The sequence below is a fragment of the Rhopilema esculentum genome, chromosome 4 (genome assembly GCF_057945365.1).
Source record: "Rhopilema esculentum isolate cy_ngs chromosome 4, ASM5794536v1, whole genome shotgun sequence".
NCBI classification, from domain to species: Eukaryota; Metazoa; Cnidaria; class Scyphozoa; order Rhizostomeae; family Rhizostomatidae; genus Rhopilema; species Rhopilema esculentum.
In genome coordinates this window covers 2,602,585-2,624,294 of record NC_142818.1, presented here as the reverse complement: position 1 = coordinate 2,624,294, position 21,710 = coordinate 2,602,585, and the positions used below count along the sequence as shown (strand labels likewise).

At 36.9% G+C, this 21,710-nt stretch overlaps 1 protein-coding gene across 5 annotated transcripts in view; it reads right to left on the bottom strand.

Moving 5' to 3' along the window:
* Positions 1-1,027: 1,027 nt before the first annotated feature.
* The window catches only part of LOC135690552 (uncharacterized), a 44,722-nt gene continuing 24,039 nt past the window's right edge, over positions 1,028-21,710 (bottom strand). For 3 of the 5 annotated variants that reach the window (XM_065208137.2, XM_065208140.2, XM_065208139.2), the window contains exons 2-18: positions 17,047-17,380; positions 14,712-14,903; positions 13,448-13,561; positions 12,190-12,317; positions 11,464-11,523; positions 9,961-10,296; positions 9,451-9,603; positions 8,774-9,152; positions 8,029-8,117; positions 7,611-7,665; positions 6,905-7,071; positions 6,182-6,233; positions 5,705-5,790; positions 4,691-5,143; positions 3,982-4,057; positions 3,077-3,180; positions 1,028-2,651 (exon numbers count right to left, since the gene is read on the bottom strand). In XM_065208137.2, coding sequence (XP_065064209.2) covers positions 2,550-2,651; positions 3,077-3,180; positions 3,982-4,057; positions 4,691-5,143; positions 5,705-5,790; positions 6,182-6,233; positions 6,905-7,071; positions 7,611-7,665; positions 8,029-8,117; positions 8,774-9,152; positions 9,451-9,603; positions 9,961-10,296; positions 11,464-11,523; positions 12,190-12,317; positions 13,448-13,561; positions 14,712-14,903; positions 17,047-17,380 — 2,880 coding nt within the window. In that variant the 3' untranslated portion in view covers positions 1,028-2,549. Of the gene's footprint in view, positions 2,652-3,076; positions 3,181-3,981; positions 4,058-4,690; positions 5,144-5,704; positions 5,791-6,181; positions 6,234-6,904; positions 7,072-7,610; positions 7,666-8,028; positions 8,118-8,773; positions 9,153-9,450; positions 9,604-9,960; positions 10,297-11,463; positions 11,524-12,189; positions 12,318-13,447; positions 13,562-14,711; positions 14,904-17,046; positions 17,381-19,274; positions 21,705-21,710 lie in introns of those variants that run through there. The other 2 variants (XM_089116159.1, XM_065208138.2) reach the window with 2 other exon arrangements.

Genomic DNA, 21,710 nt, shown 5'->3' with positions numbered 1-21,710 from the left:
AGTTTGCTCAAGTGGAAATCGGCCTTAATAGAGGGGCAAGTTGAGCAGAATGGGGCAGGCCACAATTAGAGATAGTCCTGTATTTAACGTTTTGCTTCTGATAAGCAATGCAAAATATTGTCTCAATGTGGTATTAATGTTCAATAGGCATATTTCAATATTGGATGGGCTTTGCATATAACTTCAAATGACATAAAAAGGTCGCATATGTTATCTTTTTAGGCAGCATGTTTTGGTTTTTCCCCGAATGTAAGTTTTAAAATTCTATATAGCGATATGCTGATCGAATCCAATTGATTGGATTTGCTATTAAAACCAACAGAGCTTCGCCTATCTGAAAATGCGATGTTAATATGATTTTCTTACATAGGACTGTTTGACGTCTATTTTTCTAGTTATGCATTTTCAAACGGATTGGGTATGCGATTCTTCAATCAATCAGTTTACTAAGCAGAGACCCACGTATTAATTTTCTATGCACAAATTGCCGGATCTTGAGCCTATAGCATGATACACTGTTCTGAAAAAAAATCCCCTCTAGCCTTTATTCTGTTAACTTAGCTCGACATAAGGGACTCTGGGCCAATCACAATCGAAAGCAAATCCTGGTATTTGTCACATGCTAGGACATATTGCTTATCAAATGGCCGAAAGCTATATTTTCTGGCATTCATCTTTTAAAGCCAGTATAACGAAGCATTCAGTCATATGCCAACCCAGGACCGCTGATCTGTGCCCAGGACTGGAACGCATGACCAGCTACAATTTCTCTTTTAGCCTCTGTTGTAACGTCTTTCAAGTGAGGCAGTAGCTAAACAGAGGCTCATGGAGTAGGTCTACTTACAACTTTACGTTGAGTTGATTTAAAAAACTGTTCAGAAATAGCAGGGTTGCGCGCTGGCAAAAAACCAAACGGCCGCTGCGGCGTTTAGCTAAGTAATCTGTAATAAAACAAATCTGAAAATGCCACATAAAATATGCATAAAATATGGGTGAAGTGGGATGCAAAAAGAACACCATCATCAAATTTCGCTAAAACTTTCAGTCTCATAAGTTAAGATTTCATTATATCTACACTTGGAATAAATACAAGACATTAAACGACTACCATTACACGTTTCGTAATGTCAAAATAAATACACATCTAATAAAACATCCTAATGAGGATTTTTATGGACCAGATATCACGTCTGACGATGATATCAAACAAAAAAATAAATTATGTAGCAGAGATTTTCTTGGGAGCATTATAGCCTAATATATAGTCTTGGCAGACAGCGAGAACAGTGTCGAATTGAAATTTCGATTGGCATCGGGTTTGAAGCTGCAATCAGGTTTGGCATCAAGTTTGAAGCTGCAATCAGGTTTGGCATCAAGTTTGAAGCTGCAATCAGGTTTGAAGACCGAAAATAAAAGCAGCTTTTAATTACTTTAAGGATTCAAACTTTTGTTTACTAAAACAGATACCAAGTTTTTCGCCTTTGCTAGAGAGAAGAGAGCTTGAGCTGAGTTTCAGCCCGACAGCTATAAAATCTTTGTTTCAGGTCTACTCATTTACACGGAAAATCACGCTTCGGGCGAGTTCAGACCGGTCTAACGGGTTGAACAGTTGTTCCAGGATATAGCAGTCATGTAAATGGGCGGTTGAGATTTTTTCGCTAGTTTACTTAGCTAATGAAGAAAAAGCATAAATATATTTTTAAAGATAAAGGTAATCAAGCTCTAAAAAAGGCAAAAATATGACCATCGTGTTCATAGAGATCCTTGAAAAAGAAAACGACGGTGCTTGTAAAGGAACATTGATAAGGTAGAAGAATTTACAAAACCCAGATTGAGATGCGGTTTAAGGGGAAGGGCTATTTTTGCTTTATCGACAGAGTTACAGCTAAGTGAAGTCAGCGGAAGAAACCAAAAATGGCAATTTGCTGTAAAACACCTCAACCTGAAAAGGGTTGGTGTTTGTTGGCTTGTTCTGACCAGCGGATAAATGTGAACAAACTTGCAAATGTAAATGTTTGGTTTTCACTTGAAAATATATAAACAGATCGTTCCTTTTAAATCTTGCTCGAATGAACATGCAGGAAGAAAATTGGAATAAATAAAATTGAATGATACAATAAAAAGTTTTGAGGATGACTTACTACACTGAAAGGAACTGAGTTTATAAAGTGATCAGCGTAAAGGGGGCTCACGCAACAGATTAAAAGCTTTCAAAGGTTTATAATAATATATTATTTTCAAATAATACTATAATAATACCTTTTTTTGCTTTGTCTGATTACCACTGATAACAGTAGAAATAAATAATGTTTTACTTTATCAAAGATAAAACAAGTAAAATTTTTTCGCCGTTTCGAGGAATCCGACTACATAATTATGTTCAACAACTTTTTTAAGTATAAGATCCGTTCTAAGGAATGTCGTTGTTTAATATATTTGCTCTCAATAAAATAATAAAATAACAATAATAGTAATAATGATAATAAAACTCAATAATTCTTTTACTTTTCTCTGTTAAGACAACTGATATTTGTTTGTACCGTTATCTTTCAAACAGACGAGAGCTTCACGAGAGCATGGCGAAGATTCTTTGCCATTTGTTGCTGCCTTCGAATACTGTCATTCATCTGGCCTCTTTTTTCACGAAGCATCTGTTGGTTAAAAATGATAGACAAATTTAGAGTACATCATAAATTACAATGCAGAGATGCAAAAGGCTAGAAATATGGGGTATACCAAGGTTAGAGCAATTCTTAAGTCAGCGGAAGGCTTTGAAACTAGAACTGGCAATTTGCTGTGAACACTTTTCAAATTGGAACGGGTTGGCATTAGTTGCATTGTTCTTTGGAGGGGGTAGGGGGAGAGGGGGGGTTGAGGTTGATTGGTGGATTGATAACTCCCGGGGACCGAAAGGGGGCCAGACATGCAAAAGTTGCTTTCAGATTACATTTCGGAAATCGTACTACCAGGGGACTATCTCAAGAAGGCATACAATTCTTCTATCACGAAAGCGCTTTCTGTCACTGGTGTTGAAAATAAAATGAAATGTTATGAAATGAAATGTAAAATTTCTCACCATAATGTCTTTTTGGTATTGCTGTCTCTGTTGGTTCAACTTTTCACGTTCATATTGTAATTTGTCGCATGTATTTCGTACCAAATTTTCCTTTACCTCTCGTTCTAGAATGAAAAAAATTCAACTTCAGGCTTTTGTGTTCTGTCATAAAACGTTAAGCAAGATGTGCGATAGATAAGCCATCTTTTACAGTATTGTTGCTAAAAGAAGCAAACATTAATGTTGCACGTAAAGCTAAACTCGCATTAGACGCGTCACAATAGGTAGTTTGGTGTTGCGTCAAAAACGCATTGGAGTCTTCGCATCTAATGCGTCATCATGCGCTTGTTTTAAGCCCAATCTCCAGTGAGAAAAAATACTGCGAAATGCGAAAAAGTTCGCGCGAAATACGTCTTAGGCATGCGCATTAATCTTTTGCTGGGATTTCTCGCGAAGAATTTCTCTGCGAAAAAAAGTTAAAATGAGTTTAACTTTTTTCGCTTTTCGCTTGCGAAATCCTTCAACAGCCAATCATATTCCGTATCCCTTTGTCACGCTTCCAAACTTTACATTCCAATGTCGTGAGGTCAACAAAAGCATTCAAAGGCATTTGTCGCGTGAAGTATTTCGCAGCGAAATTTCGCAAGACTTTTTCTCACTGGAGATTGGGCTTTAGCCTTGCAAACTCGGTTTATTGCTGCTATTTTACTGGCAACCTCGAAGACCCTATCGCAGCAATAAATCGCGTCTAGTGTTAATTCATCTTAAGAGCTAAAAATTGATTGTCTTGCGGGTTTGGCTGTTCTGTCTTCACGAGGATTTGGGCCGAAATGCTCCCTGGCCACGATTCAACATCTCACAGCAACAAATTAATAAATAAATAATTAATTTTTCTAGTAAATGAACGATGATACTGGCAGTCTTACCGTTTTCGTATCTAATGAAAGATCTGGCAACACAGTCAATCCCTGACCACTGTGGTTTAACGGCCGAAACATCCAGCTGCGGAAAGAAAAACCAAAACCGATAATTATGAAATTGTAGCACATATTTGCCTAATAATAACAACCTTTAATTCCAGGATAGGAAAGAACCAGGGTATACAAAAAATATAAAAATGAGAAAAATGTTTCGAATTTTCACAATCAGCTTCCCAACCACACTTAATACTTTAGTTGACAAAAATGTCTTTCAAGAAAATCTATAAATTTAGTCATAGTATTGTAAACTTGCAAAGAATATTACAAAAATGTCAAAGTAGATTCTTAAAAATAATTTCGCAATTTGGATTTGTCTGTCGACGCAAATGTTTTAAGGATGCTTTGGAATTCCAGTTCTTGGGTGATTTCGAGGTAGTTTTAGGGAACCCGAAGTGATCCTTGTAAAGCATCGCCCTTGTCTTTTACCTCGAGATGATAATGGCTTGTAACTTTTAGAATTAAAAAAATGGCATCTGCAGAAACTTTCTCATTTACATTGCAAATTTTTTGTCACAGTATGAATTTAAATTCGAATTGGAATGAACAGCACGAGTCACAGACATTGCGCTACTTAATGCTACAATACTTCATGTAAAGAACTTGGGAAGAACCTCAAGTGTGACAAAACAGCAAGAATAGTATTGACACAACTTACCTGAGGCAAACCAAATACAAAGCTATCGAGTTCTTGGCAATCCCTAACTGACGAAAGCTCATCGAATTTCCCGAAATTTCTGGTTCCATTGACCAACTCCTTACTGCTGTCTCCGTCTTTATACGGTTTAAAGCTCTGAGATTTGCCAAAGCTCGCTCTTTCCTCGTCATGTCTCTTGCTGCGTGGCACTGTAGTAAAAGACGGTTCTCCAATCGAATTTGGCGTTGTACTTGTAACAGAGCTGTTTGTTGGGCTTGATGAGTTGGAACTCAAGAAATTCTTACTATCTAAACTGCCGTTTGCATCCTTGACGCCATTTCTTTCCATATTGTTTTTCTGGACTTGTTCTAATAGCATTTCTTGTTCTTGAAGGAGCTGCTGTTTGTGCCTCGTCATTGGCCCGTTGTAGAAGTCGATCTCTGAGCATGGTCTGCCATCACTGTCATCAGTCTGCTAAAATGGAAATTAATTAGAATTACTATTAATGTTAGGTATTACAATACTTTATCACTATAAGATATTAATCAAGTAGGATCGTTAAGGAAAGATCTAGCTATGGAATGGCTGACGCTACTGGAAGCTGCCCGTATCTTAACAAGAGTCCAATTAAAAGTAGAAACTTAGACTAAAATGAAGAGATTTCATGGACTTGTTATGAAAACAGGCCTGGTTAAAAAGAACAAAAATTAAAGTTTTTGTAGTTTGTGTTGAAAAGGAAACGACAGTTAATGCGAAGAACAGGATTCTTGTGAGTGATAAAATAATGTTGAAATCAAACACTGATTATAAGACGACGAGAACAAGGCGTGTCCCCATTTAGAAAAACAGTGACAATGAGGGGGGCGGGTATTTTCTAGAAAAATGGTTACAAGTGACCTTGACTTCTTATATTGCTAGAATCTAGGCACCGTTAATTTTTAAAACGAAATAACCTCTTAAGCATTTATTCATCTCTTCAAACAAAAATATCAATAGAAACAGATAAAATCCTAAATATAGTAAAAGAAGCAATACCTCTCGCCGGGTTCTCTTTCTCGGTCTTCCCCGCATTTTTGCAACCTTTCTTTCCCAACGTTTCCGCTCAAAATCCTCTTCCAGGACTGAAATAAAGTATGAAATTCGTTTATAAAAATCAAAGATGTAAAAATGCAGGGGAACTTTTTTAATGAGTAATTAACAGCATACAAGGAAAAAAGGTTTCAGTTCTGAACACTCGCTGAGAGAATCTACATTTAAGAATATAGCAAATACTAAAGATCCTTAGCAAAACAAAAATTAGCTTTAAAAATCAGGATAGGACATATGTGATTTATAGCACAAAAATTGATCGATCTTAAGATTGCATCTCAAAATAATATGCTGCGAGTAAATACAATTTGTGAGAAGTCTTATCCATCGTTACTTGTATAGAATAGCACAATTCCAGGGAAAAAGTAAACGGTGTATGTGCAACTTGAACAAAATAAAATGAAGGCGCAGACATAAACTAACCTCTCTTTTTCCCATGAGAAATTAGGCCAATGCATGACATGAAATCAGCTTTCTAAAGGAAATAATTGGGTTAATGCAATAATTTTATGTTCGGAATGGAAAGACAAATGGCGTGTAAAAGATCATGTAGCGGCGTATGTGATAGTGAATACAGGCTGAAAAACAATGCCTTGCTGTACTGATGGCACAATTGGCGAATTCTTGACGGAGAAAAAATCAAAGAGAAGCATTACCGATGGAGACGATTTCATCAATATAAATATCTAGTCCTATGAATGTTTGAAAATCAAGTCCTCATTAAAGGTAATCGACCAAAATTGAAGTGTCTTTGTTTTAAGCGGAATTTTATCTTTAATTACAACCGTTAAAGGCAAATGAAAGATATGGAAGTCATATGTCAATCAAAGATTTGCCAATCAATAACCGTGATACCACTCAGACGCTTATCAATTGGCCAATTCCTGAATGACAGATGACTTCCATATCTGTCAATTGTCTCATACAGTTGTAATTAAAGAGAAAATTCCACTCAAAATATATACGAACGAAAGCAGCATGACAAGAGTATACTAAACCTAACATCAGTTCGTTGAAGCTAACATGCTTAAATAATTTTATAAGAGGACATATTTTATAATGTTTCTTAGTTATGTGCATTAAATGAATTTTTTAAAATGTTTATGAACTTGAGTTAACATCAATTTACATCAGAATTCAAGATACCTTTTCCATGTCTTCCGTTGCTACATTCATAACATCGCTCGAATCTTCTGCAAACATGTGATCCTCGTCGTGCTCCATCTTGTCTTGGGGCAACGCTTCGACGGCAAAGTCTTCAGCAAGTTCTGTCACAGGCTCCTCCTTGACTACAATTGTATTCATTTGTGGTCCTGAAAAAATCATCACTTAAAAAGGTAATTATACTTTTTAAACATGACTTATACTGTGTAAATCTATTTCATAGCGTAGAGTTTTCGATCTATGTTCTGGTGTCTTAAGCTCTGAAAGTGTCAGACGAAATGCTTTAGTCAACTCGAATGTTTGCTTTTTCATAGCCAATTTCAGTTTATTGAGCCTCGGTGAATTGCAATAATCAAAAACCGCTTACATACAATGAAGAACACAGTCTTCAATTAAAACTTGATTTGGTTACAAAGTAAAACAATAGAATGAGGCTTGTCATAAAGAAACAGGCAAGAATCCAATCTATCTAATGTTCATCGCGAATAGAATGAAACGCCTTGTGGAATGAAGATATGACAAATCTGATGACATGATTACGTAAACACAGCCCCTGAAAAACTACTTGGTATACAAGAGACCATGGAAAAAACCAGGCGATTTCAACTCTGCTAAGAGTCACGTTAAAAGACTTACACAACTTCGAAAGATCAGAAAAGATCGCGCTAATAAAAATCTTGACACGTACCTCGTTCATCATTCGCCTTTGCAATAAGATCCAGTTTTTCCATTATGCGAAGTTTCTGCAAAAGACATTTCGGTACAGAAATCAATATTTGAAACGACTGAGAATTAGAATATTTCGATTTCCACAAAGAATTACAAGGCACGTTACTATCATCGTTGTGAAGTATGTTATTATAGGGCATGTTATTATGAGACATGTTATTACGAGGCAGCACGCTATTACGAGGCAACCTAATTATACAATGTTATGCAGAAAAAATTGCCTGATATCCAGCACGGCACAACATACAGGGAAATAAAAACGATTTGAAAATTTCGATAAGATGACACAAAGACCTCGAACTCCAGTTACAAAATAATTCAATGCTAATTTCATAGCGGTACATCAATATATGATAATATGAATAAAAATGTCTTACCCTTTTAGGCTCATCATTTTCTATGCCTGTTCTTTTAGATAAAATATTTCCGGTTATGCTTTCAACTGTCATTTTATCTTTTATATCGTCTAAAGAAAATTAAAAAAAAAAATAAATCAAATACGCAACGATTTTCGGTACAGACTCTGGTAATTAAATTCTACTCACCCCAAAGCTTAAAACTTTGCCACAAATGACTATGAGCGCAAACCTATTGCAGCTTTCTGTGTCTATTTCATACCAAAAATCTCATCCTAGCAATGGATCAACTCGAGAAATGGCCCAAACAGACATCGAAAACAAATTCAAACATCAAAGCACAAAACGAAAATCAAAGGTATTTTATCATTTTAGCTCAAATGTTGCCACTCAATGAACAGCCAATTCGAAGCTTCTTTTTAGACGTTTCACCTTCAGATCTGGTTGTGAAACAAAACATTATTTGACCCTCTGCCCTCATAATAACAAACTTAGGCTACTAGACACAACTGGAAAAATTGTAACTATGTTGAACTATACAAAATCACTTATCAAATAGATAGGAGGCAGGCCACAATTCTTTCACGCTTGTATTTTTATACAATCGTTATAGCATCGTAATAGTATTTTTATATTGTATTATCAGTTCCATGATCTTCTTATTGTATACTTTAGTAACATATCAAAACATTTGTCTTCCGTATTTACGCGTCAAGGTCAAGCTCAATGGTTCGTCGTACGGGTGATTTAATAACAAAAAAGTTACCTTTACAGTTAAGACGATCACGTGATAAGCTCGCAAAATAGTCGGACATTTCATGTCTCCTAGCAGTGCGCTCATCCAATCCACGACTTTCATTTATCATACTGTCGGCAGTTCTCCTTTCGCCTTCAGACGGGTCCAGTTTTAGGCTGGCCGAGCCTTGTCGTCGTGAATCGCCTCTTTCCCTCTCGGAAGCACGATCGGAAAACGATCTCTCTCGTCGATAATAATCAGCTAGTCTAGGACTGAGTTGATTCGATCCATATCTGTTTGTATACATATCCGAGTGGGCGAGAGACGAATGTGGATACCCGTCAACATAAGGGTATTCTGGTGGGTAGTAGAGATGCGGTGAAAAGTATTGGGGCCCGTGCACCATGTCCTATAATAAAGATAGAAAGCATTAGTTTTCGTCCGTGCAATGCAATGGCAAACAAAAGCAAAATTTTTGGAACTCTTGAAATCTGTTAAAAATGCCATACACTTTTTTGGCCCAATATTTTTGACCCGCACTTCCGCGTAAAAAACTGAAAGACATTTGAGAGGGAGTTTCTTGTGAATTTAAAGACGTATAAGGAAAAATGATATAATATTACCATGGAGTTGGGTGGTACATGAAATAATTTTTTATACACTGCTTGATTGATTCTCAGTCGAATACTTAAACAATAATACGTCACCTTGTACGCATGCTCACTGCCCCTGTAGCCATTAACAAAATGTCTCCTGTGCTGTTCGCCTTCATAGAATGGGTGTTGCATGTGCCATGGCCAGTCGTAGCCTCGTCTTCGCATATCCTCCTCCAAAACATGACTTTGCAGACCTTCGCGTCGCTGTGAAAAGCAGGAGCCCAAGTTAACTTATATACGCTTTGGACGGCCTGACCTTCTTTTTGATTTTTCAAGAAATTTCCAAGATATTATTTTCCTAGCATACAATCACTTTTAGTCGTTATAAAGCTCAAGCTTGAGTAAATTATAAAATGCTTCCTCTATTCATAGCCGCTTTTTCAAAATTTTTACTGCAAAATATTTTTCACAAATACCTTTCAAGTGCAATTTAGGGCTACGTCTATTTCAATCTAAAAATCCATTGTATTCAAATATTTGCTAGCTTTTATCTATAAACAATAGGCCTGTTATTCCATGCTGTTCTGACAAGTTTGCATTTATATAAGAGAAAGGACCTACCTCGACAGGAATTCGGTTCATGCCATAGATTTCATCCCTGATTCTTTGATGATGAGAATGTATCCCTCTGAAATCAGGGAGCGGACCACTCCTTGGAGTAATTCCTTCAAAAGGAAGACGACCTGGCCTTGAGCCATGGTCTCTAGGGCTTCCATGATGATGTCCAGACTCGTGGCCATGCACCGGACAGGGACCTTGTCCACTATGCTGATGCATACCATGAGCAAGTTGATAACGAGAAAAGTTGTCCGATGGTGATGGCGGGCGAAAAAGACTGGCCGGAGATTCAATCGGATTACAACGAACACCATTGATAAGTCCGGACTTGACAGCGTCCTGCGTGAGTAGTACACAACTTTTATGCTTCTAAAGAGGTTGGCATTTATTATCAGAAGAAAATAGAAGACAACACTATTTGAAAGGTTATTCATAAAGAAATCCGAATAGCATTGGACTGCGGAAGAATGAGAATAACCTCGTATAAAGCACTTCATTTCGGTGACAAAAAATTAATCATGCAAATAGCATAAAAACCCGTAACTGTTAATTTTGTATAAGTCAAAGTTATGCTTTGTAACGGGGGATTCGATTTTTTTACATAACATCCACCTCCATCTATGACTCCCTTGATAACTATGATCTGTGATCATAAAAGCAAAGAACATAAAAGCATCGGAGTTTCAAACACCTCAATCGTAGTTCTTAACATTTGACCTACAGTTATTTCTCAGGACTTTCTTATTACGAGACGCTTTGCACGCTTTAAGTGTTAAACGAGTTTATAACTTCTACACAGAAAAACCCGGCTTGTCTTATGATCTTGTAGTAACTTTGAAAAAAGAAAAAAATTTTACAACATACTTCACTTTCAAATTTTGTCCCGCCAACAAATTATATAGTAAAGCTTCAGTATCGTCATTTTTGTCTTGTAGTAATCCATTATTTGCAGTATTTGTAATATTGTAATATTTATTATTGTATCTTAATATTGTATAGTGTAGTAATATAGCTTTTGGTACTGGCTTATATAAAAAATCGATTATCAAACGTAAATATATTTAGAATTTAATCAAATTATGTGTTACCGTGGTTTAGTATGCAGAAGGAAGAAAGGTACATAAATGCGGTTTTAATGCTTAAAGTACTTAGTGAATTTATAACTTCTATACAGAAAAATTAGTCTGTGACAATAGACTTTGGGCCAAGGACTAATTGGTAAAGTTGAGTAAACATTCCAGGATAAATGGATGATGTTTACAAGATCGTGAAGAGCACAAAATGAATGAGATGTCATGCATCTGCAAGTAAAGAAAACCTCAAAACCCAAAAACTCTAGTTTAAGGAAGGTGTCGCTTGTCTAGAGGTCACTTGTATACAATTTAGGCCACAGGAAAGACTTTTTGTTACGAAGTTACTTATTTGGAAGTATCCGTTTCGGGAGACTTGCTTTAGTTGAGGTTTCACTTTGGTTGGCATAAATACAACGCAACAACAAAATTTTACCTCGTCCGGAAGCTTTCTGACTGGTTGGGGATGCACTAAGCCAATGTTGCTCCCACGATCCTACAACAAAAAGGAGTTGATGATATATAGAAACCGGATTATACATAATTTATCATAAGATATGGGTAACAGGCGCTGTGGTACGGACGTTTCTCAGTTGCTACAACTGTATAGTACGGAGGCGTGCACAGCTCTGATTATAATGAAAGCAGTCAATGACAGATAGTTAGACAGAATTGCCATTCCTTTTATTTTAGATACAAAAAAATAAAGTGACGCTACAAAGGCTGCTAATGCAAACTATCAACAAGTCAGAAATATCTTGTTTGCTAGAATTAAAACCCAACAGCATATCTCAAAATAGAACACAATTTTGATTGCTTTGAAATTAGGCAGATTTAGTAGATTGTGAAAAACAAACAGGTGGACCTTATGATTTAAAACTTAGCAAAAAAATTTCGACAAAATAAATGGTATCACTTTCTTCGGTGAAATTTTCTGGACAAAATAACTAGGCAATTGTTATAACTGAAGCAAACGAATGAAGGTTGTGTCTTGAAGGTCTGTATAGTTTGACATCTTTTGAAAAGAGCTAGCAATACTATATATGATAGGTAAGGATGAACTAGCTTGATGTTGCTCAAATCGAATCTGATCGAATCAAAAATTCTTATTAGAGATAAAAAAGCTCAGGCTAGTTATCAAAGCTTTAGAAATAGATCTTACTTTAACACCAAGAATGTTCAATGGTCCACTGCTAGGCCCATTCACAATGCCACTTCCTGAATGACCCATGGATACCGCATCTCCGGGATCTCTAACTGAGCCTTTTTCTCCGTGGAGCATTCCCTCATCTGATAAGAAAGAGTTAATCATAAGGTGTCTCACTGCACAATGTGTCAATATACTGCGACAATACCAGGGTAATGACATATCCAGTGTTCTTGCAGTACCACGTAGAGACCCATTCGCTGCAGTCAGTGTTTGCTTTATTACGACCAATCGGATACACAAATCTTCAAAATATGGTTCTAATGCAGATTTTATTGTATGGTGATAAACATTTTCCCGACGAATTAGATAAAAATATTCTCCTGCTAACTCTACAAGTTATCCAAAAATCTGGTCGATTTGATTAGAAAATTTAAATCTGGTCGATTTGATTAGAAAATTTAAACATTCCGTAATAAACCATCCTGATGCAACAACCATGTCCCATTTTGATAAAGTAGTCTTCTTTTTTTATTCATTTTTAGGTCATATTTTTAGTGACTAAGTTTTGATTTCAATCTCTGTGTCAAAATAGCCACGGGGTAGTCATATCTCTCTGCTCCCCGGGCTATCGACAAAGTTGTATCGTATAATTGTTTATTAATTTTGAAAGTAGCGTAGCTTGTAAATCTATATTGCAATCTTTTAGTAGATATAAACAAACATAACAAAATAAGTATTTGTCTACAGTACGATACAGGACATAGTTTTCTGAGAATTTGTTGCATAGTAGATCATTGAAAATGTGAAATGAAACATGACGTCAATTAATCAATGGCTCCATACCAAGGGAGATCTTGTCCTAAAGCGTGACACAAAGAAATGGATTTAAAAGACTAATTCAAAGGCTAAAACAGGTCAAGTGCAAGGGATTTTGGTCAATGTAAGAATCAGAGTGGCTTGACAAAGTACGATTTGTAAAAGCGCACATAATCTTTACACGATTCTTTACATATGTATCTATACCACGTGGATATTTTCTGCTAAACTGCTGTGCTTCAAAAACCATCTAGAAAGCTCAATCGGGCAAATGTGTTAAATGATTTGCAGATAGTTTTAAGTCCTTTAGAATTCTGTATAATTTTCCTGACATTCAACTTTCATTTATTCGATCTGCATCTAAATGCTTCTAACAATAAATCGGAAGGACTGAAACACTGTCCTCACAAAAAATTATGAAAGTTAGAGAGTCGACAAAATGTTGGATACCAACCTCTACTTTGTCTGTACGAGCTATCAGCTGCTTCGTGTCTTCCGAAAATCCCTGGAACAACAGGGCGAGGCAAACGTCTTGAAGAGAGTTCATTTGGTAATCCGGAGGCAGTTCCTTCAATCAAAAAATAAAGTTTATTAGGCTGGTTTGGAAATTATTGGTAAAGGCAACAAAGGGAAATTCTTCTCATAAATGAGCCTTCCTTTGCTATTGTGCGTACTGGTTGACTGTAAGGAGACTAGGATGGCTCAAATATAAAAGGAAATTCGCTTGCTCGTCACCCTTACAAATAATTCCAAGAAAGTAAGCAGAGAGAAGAAGCTGGATTCAAGATGCAATTAAGTGAGATTCTCGATACAGTAAATCTTTGATTGGCTGAGTGACCAAAATTCTCCATAGCCCGTTAGCCAATCAGAGTTCAAGAATATGACAACAAACGTGCCTCGTAGCTAGATTTAGGCCTATTTTGGACGTTTTTACCACTACCCACAAAAAAATAAACGTGTCAAATGTACAGAAATATAACCTAATTTTTTTAAAAAATTGAATCTTTGATAAGTTTATGACAAAACTGCCGTTGTACTCAGTAAAAAAATTTCCGGCCGGACGTGAGCTTCTCATCGATCTTCAAGTCTTTAAAATGTATATATAAAGTACCTGAGCGGAAAAGAAATTGTACAATTATGGTTATTTTAAGAGAAAGATGGGCTGCATTTTCTCTCAGTGGAATTTAGCGGTTTTTCTGTCAGTAACACAAGCATCAATGCCAACAAGAAAATATTTTAACATTGGCTTGAACGGGTAAGCTTATATTTGTTATTTAAGTGGATAAAACAACTTTTAAAGTTAAAACTGTTATTTTTCTGTGCTCCCTCCCCCCTAACTATTATAAGGGTTCGAAAGAGACAGTTTCAAGCCTTTGTAACTAATGATAGCGGAAAATTTTTTACTGAGTACAACGGCAGTTTTTTCATAAATTTATCAAGGATTCAATTTTCAAAAACAAATGTAGGTTATCCTTCAGCACATTTTACACGTTTATTTTTTGTGACTAGTGATAAAAACGTCCAAGATAGGCCTAAATCTAGCTGCAAGGCACGTTTGTTGTCATATTCTTGAATTATGATTGGTTAACGGGCCATGAAGAATTTTGGTTGCTCAGCCAAACATAGATTTGGAACCTATGATGTTACAAATCATATAGATATTAGGCTTTCTTTCTAAAACAGAACATAATCAAAGAAATATTAAAAATAATCCCTACCGAAAGCTGAAGTGACGTGAAGGTCTGCCTTCTCTTTATCGAACGCAGAAGAAGGAGGTGCGATTGATGCAACAGATGAAACACTGATCCCACTGGGATGAATACTGCCCCTTGGGTAAAATGGACTGCGTGCCTGATGCCCACTACTTTTTGCTCTGGGGGGTGACTTTACGGCCTCTCGGGAAGACGGTCCTACAAGAAAAGAATATTTGGTAAAAATAAACCAAGAAAGAAAACCAAAAAGACACCGAGATAAATTACTTACCAAACAACACAAGGAATAAGCTATGAAGATGGCAAAAAGGTTAAACCACAAAGGAGCAAAAGTATTGCACAGGTTTGACAATTCAGTAATGGCGACCGCGTTGTCAACAACAAAGCGATTGAAATTCAAACCACTTTTGTGAATCCATTAGGCGTCTTTTTATGGTTTGAATCTAATCAAACCAAACTTCAAACCATTGACAACACTTTCAATTTAAAAATTGAAAAAAGTTACTTTTTGAAAAATTAAAAATTTTTATTGGACAGTCTCCTAGCTTTGAAACATTTGTGAGACTTGCTAAAACTTCATCAAAGTTTAGTAACAGGTTCTGTTAATCGCGAAATGCTAAGTTCAGAAAAACATTTGCAAGATCACATTTAGTTGTTGAAGTACCAAGTTGATCATGAATGGCCTTGTATTTGGTGGAAAGTGGCATATACTAAGCCATTTTATTATGTCCACTCTTTTACAACTCTTGAGGCACTTGAGTGAACCTGTTTATCGCGGGAATTTTGGTATTTTCAATTAACAAGAAGACGAAACGTTGCTTTACGTAATTTTCCGCATTATTTGTTCACATTACAAAATCGAAACCGGTTGGAAAAGGTGGACTTTACGATTTGTGACACATTTTATTGATTGAATATTGCTGCAACATATCACGAAGCGGCCGCTGCAATTAGGCCCATTGCTGCTCCAAAAACTTCCGACCAAAACGATTAGGATATTCTCCAACAAAAGTGAGGAAAATGAGCAGTTCTAGACACCCAAGCATAAAGTAAGTACCCCGAGTTCGTTGTAATAAGATATCGCAAATTGGTGCAAAGATGAACTCTTTTCTTCAATTTTTGTGTTTTTGCGACATGTCGATATTGTTTAGAAATAGGCAAGAATCAAGAATATTCATGCATTTACTATTTTCACCATCAAATTTTTCAACATATTCCAGTTAAAAAGTCATCTCAAAACTTTTATGAAACTTGCTTTGGTCACTTGAATTTTGGTCCGCTTAAATTTTTTGCTGCGGCGCGGCCATTTCTGTCTCAGGCTGTGCAATACTTTTGGTCACTAAGTGTATCACATGACAAAATAAAAAGATAACTCCTTTTAACAATCTAATGACCCTTTTTATGTCTCTTTCTCTTATCGCTTCGCTTTGGATCAATGGAATTTAGTAGTCTATTCATAATAAAAGTACCCACACAATATTACAATTTTCTAGGGAACTAAGGATTCTTCCAACAGCCTTAGGTTCAACTTAGGGATGTAGAAAATGTCTGATCATAGATAATGGACTGCTATAAAAATCAGGTAAGCTTTCTGTAAGCCGGGCCGGATCCATCAAATAATTTGAAAGACGAAGGAGGAGTCTATTCCACAAACTTCGAAAACATGCCCTTTTCTTATCGCTAGACATCTTTATTGTATCTACCCGCCTCCGTAAAAGGTTAATATCAGGGAAATTGACTTACTTGACTAGTTACTGACCGTTATAAAAAGCAGTCTATGTGGCTAGGCTACAAGCAGTCGACATATTGATGGTGGAGTAACCGAGATAGCAACATTAGCAAGGCCGATAGAAAAAATAGCAATTCGCCAAGAATAACAACAGAAATCATGCTTCTACTTCTATAACTACGAATTTAATCAACTACTTCAATACTGAGGGCTCTATTGATGTAAAGAAAAACAGAAACACACAAAGATTTAACAACAAATAATAACAAATAAATAAGTTAAGCAACAGAGCAGCATGCATCAACATTCATAGCAAAAAATAAGTAGTTTGTTTATAAGATAATGTTTAGTGAGGGTGATTGTGCAGATGTACAAAAGTGTGCTGCGATGAGTATTTCAAGGATACCTTTTCACTGAACTGGTTGCTCAATATTGAAGACGCCATAGTACCACACGTCCTTGTCAATCCAAAACAGAATTTTTCCTTGAAAGTACGTTCATAACGTGCAGCCTTATATTGAGTCATTTCTATCATCCTCAATAACTATTTTACTGATCGTTCAGAATGCACCAACGTCACAAAATGATGATAAACATACTTCGATTACGTACCTGATTTGTATGCGCTTGATGGGCTCGTTTGACGTTCCCTGTTTACTGGCCTTCGTGCGGCTGGAACAATCGCTTGCTGCGCTAATTTCCGCAATGCTGCAGCAAAACTGCCCTCGTCATCATTGCGAGACCCCGAAGATTGGTTTTGCATGTTAGCTGTATCTTGGTTTCTCTGCACTAAGCTTGGAAGCGGGGGCACTGTGGCTGTTACCTTCATTCCAATAAGCTCTTTGCTATCTTTGGGCTTCGGTGAAGATCTCCGATGTCTGACAGTCGCCTCAACCAAGTCTTCCTCCAGTGTTTCGTTATTAGTCAAAACAGTTGAATCACCTGTCTACAACGAAACAAAAGAAGATATTCTTAACTTCACATAAACAAAGCAGTGACAAAAACCTTTCTATTTCTGGAATGACAAGTAGCAACACTGTTATGATTGCAACAGTATTCTTGATTCGAAGCTTTAGTTACATCAACTCTAAAGTAAAACTAATTTTTTACTATCTCTAGATTCTATAAATACTGTTTTGCGGTCATATTTGTCAAAGTCTTTAACCCTAACTGATGTTCTACGAATGTCACTCAAAAAATTCACCAGAGAAGAGCAGCCAATATTTTTAGTCTCAATGCCAAAACAAAATATTTCTCGGCCTTTGGATAAGGCTTGTTCGGAAATAAAGAATGCGCAGAGACATATGTCGACGAAAACTGGTGGCAAGCAAGATAAACTCTCTATATTAAAATTAAAATCTGCATAGACAGGAGTTCTTTCATTTTAACTATTCAACTATGTGAGGGGTTAGTGGTCACCGGTTGGTCAATACAAGGAACCAATCAAACGCGGTGATTTTCTAAGCATGTTTTTAATTGGATCAGCACCCAGGTGTAAACTTTCAGTCTACAACTTTTTATTAGGGAAACAAGAAATTTCGACAGATCAAGCTGATACTATGTTAGAAACATGAAAAAAGATGGTCACGAATTAGACTAGGGTTGCTTTCAATGGATGATTGATGAAATATTAACTATAACTTTCCCAAACAAGCTTCATGTCTGCATGGGCTCGGAATGTACACCTTACTAAAGCCTGGATCAGAGAAGGCATTGCGGAGGTGCGGTAGGTTTTATTTTGCAGCTGGGAGAGCTTAGGGATAGGCAGTCTTGGCAGTCTGGGTGCTATCTTAGGCAATCTTTCTAGCAAAGAAAACAGACTTCTCTCTACTGAATCAAGTAGCTTTGTCAACATCTAAAAAGTGTGTGTAAGATTATCCGGTATATAACAACGAAAGAACACCCCAACTCAAACTTCTATACTCCATTTTGTATTCTCGCGCATAACATAACATAACGAACCGGGCGCATGCCCAACATAACATAAATACGAGGCTAATAACGTCACAGTGTCAATTGGTTTCTTCTTTTTAATTCTATTAGACATATCGTATCATTTCAAAGTGTTTAAGTGCACGATTATGCAATTATTCCGGCCCTTTCCGACTATAAACGAACAAACTTGAAATCGAGAAACTCTATGTTTGCAATAGAATCCCCAACCTTTACTGTCAAAAAAAGACTCCAAGAAATGCCCAACTACCTTGACATATAACCAACTTTTCTTCTCAAGATGAAATCTTTAAGGACACGGGGAAGCTGTACTCTCCTACTCTATTCAAAACAACTACATTGTCCAATGCCTTGAACAAGCTAGGCTGGCACTGCAAAAATCATGTTGCCAAGAGACTTTTCGAATCATCCGACCTTGGACTCTCTAGACCAAAGGTGCGTAAGCCAGATACGCAAAGGCAGTCGTTGGATGTTTGCAAATGATTCGCAGTTAAAGAATATGTTACGTAAACCAGAGGTCGTTGAAATTGATCCAAAGTCGTGCAGGAACAGCATGAAAGGTTTCTTGTTTGACATCAGATAATCCGTAAGAACATTTTGCGAGTTCAGTACGATTAATCTAAGATATGAATTCCATTGAAATTGTATAAAGATTATTTAACAGAGTAATAGTTTAGTCCAAAGAAGATCCTGTTGATTCTTATGCTGACTGGCCTTTTAAACGGCCTAACGTCTTTATGACTTATCAGCCTTCTGCACGACCTTATCCGTGACATTCAGACATTAATATTGGCTTAAAAGACTATCGAAGACATTGAGTTCATCGGTGCTTTTAAAGAAGAATAAAATGGCTTTCGCAATCATTCTACCATACAATTTGCGCTTACCATTAAAAAGGATCAAAGTTGATCAATCCACGCTGCAACAGGAAAGACTTTTGGATTTTGTGGAACGATTTCATTGTAAAACAAGTTTACATTTGTGTAAACCGTTTCTCTTTGCAGAGTCAAAAACAAAGATAATAAGCATGCTTCGGACAATAAAAACGCACAAGAAATAGATTGGTACCAGCCAAACTAAATAAACACAGCGAATTAAAATACATCTTAGAATCTCATATCGACAAACAATGACAAGCAACCACAAAAATCTGAAATCCTGTAACAGAAGACTTTTGCTGTGTTCAAACAACACGTAGTAATCTTGTTACAATTTGAGGACAAACCGAAAACGTTTAGCGAAAAATCATTTCGACTTATATTCAAACGATGCCAGACCGATTTTTGTACTTGCATCAAAGTGGATACAGAACAAATGGTCATCTTTTCATAAGGAACTAGCACCTTAACTGTAGGCGACCTAATAATGACAGCACTAGAAAGCTCGTGAACTCTGACATTTGCAAAATCATAACAAAATACGTATTATGTTAAACCAACAATATAAAACAATAGAATTTTTCATCGCCATTCTGTAGATTTGTGATCTAATAAAAGCAGATCTGTAGTATCATTACTATCCAATTCTTAGTGGAAGGTTGTCTTCAGTATTCTTCAGTGCAATTGAAAAATAACTGAAACTTAGAAATTAGGAGGCAGCAAAGCACAGTAAGAAGACACCCTTCCAAAAATAGAATTGCTCTTAAAACAAGAATCTACAATAGGGCATTGTCCAAACTTGGCCGGGCTGGTAAAGGGCATGCGGCACAGTGGATTAAAAACCATACCGCCAGCTTCATTCAAGAGACCACAAAAAATAGCATTTCAATGACACTAGCAGTTAATGCTTCATATACTGAGCAAGGTTAGCTGCCATGAACAAATTTTAACAGACTCCATCGATAACAGACACCTCTCTAAGCAACATACACTTCCAAAAAAATACACCCCAACAACGGACATCTCCACACAACGGACACCTTCCGACAACGGGCACATTCCATCAGCGGACACCTCCAAACAACGGACATCCCCACACAACGGACACCTCCAATCAGCGAACACCTCCAAACAAAAAACACACCCCAACAACGGACATCTCCACACAACGGACACCTCCAATCAACGGACACCTCCAAACAAAAAACACACCCCAACAACGGACACTTCCAAACAACAAATACACCCCAACAACGGACATCTCCACACAACGGACACCTCCAAACAAAAAACATACCCCAACAACGGACACTTCCAAACAACAAACACACGCCAACAACGGACATCTCCAAACAACGGACACCTCCAAACAAAAAACACACCCCAACAACGGACACTTCCAAACAACAAACACACGCCAACAACGGACATCTCCAAACAACGGACACCTCCAATCAGCGGACACCTCCCAACAACGGACACCTCTCATCAGCGGACACTTCCAAACAACGTACACCTCCTATCAGCTGATTTTGATAGTAGATTAATAATCTTCTGTAGTGACACCAACTCTCTACACCTGGTTCTTACATGACGAAAGCCAGCCATCAATAATGTATCAAAATATTTGGCAATATCATGGATTACACCATTCTGATTAACTTCATCATAAGTTCTATGATCTGAATCACTTAATTTAGGAATTATTTCCATAATTTTCTAGTTTTCAATTCTAATTGGCTCTATGAACCCAACATTAGACTTTGAGCGCTAATGAAAATTGCTTTGTTATTCAAAACATTGCTGTTTTGAATTGAAAACAGAATTTCATCAGGAAAATATAACGAGGCCTAATACTGGCTACACAACGCAGGTGGATACAGAAAACGCCCGAGGTGTAGCTTTGTCCAATGGGAAGCATCGAGAAGCAAGAGCTAAAACGTTTAGAGCATTATCAATTTGGATCTAGGCTTGAACGGCAATGGATCCTAATCTTTTGAGTCAACACAATAACAAATACAGCAGGGAGATTCTGATTCGCATTCTTTTGGCTAAACGAAGTCCATGTTCCCAAGAAATCCGCATTTAGGATATCAGTCGTGTTAAAAACAGGTACTATTGGCCTGCCGTGGTCGGACTAAAGCTAAACAAATCCCGGAAACCTGGACGAAAGCCGCTTTGTGTAGAGTTAAAAACAAGCCCATTGAAAATCGATACACTACGGTAAAACTCTCGGGTAGTCCTCTTCAACGAAGACCTGGACTAATTACTTATCTGAAAAATGAGACTTGCTATTAGGATAAGTGGAGTTGTGAAGGAAGCAAAAATAATAATGAAATGCTTGACAATCAGAATAACGGGCCACGATGGCAAGCGGATTAGCTTGTTCGCTCTAGTTGGTTTTAACGGAAAGATCACGAAGTTTACGACTTGAATCGATTGTTT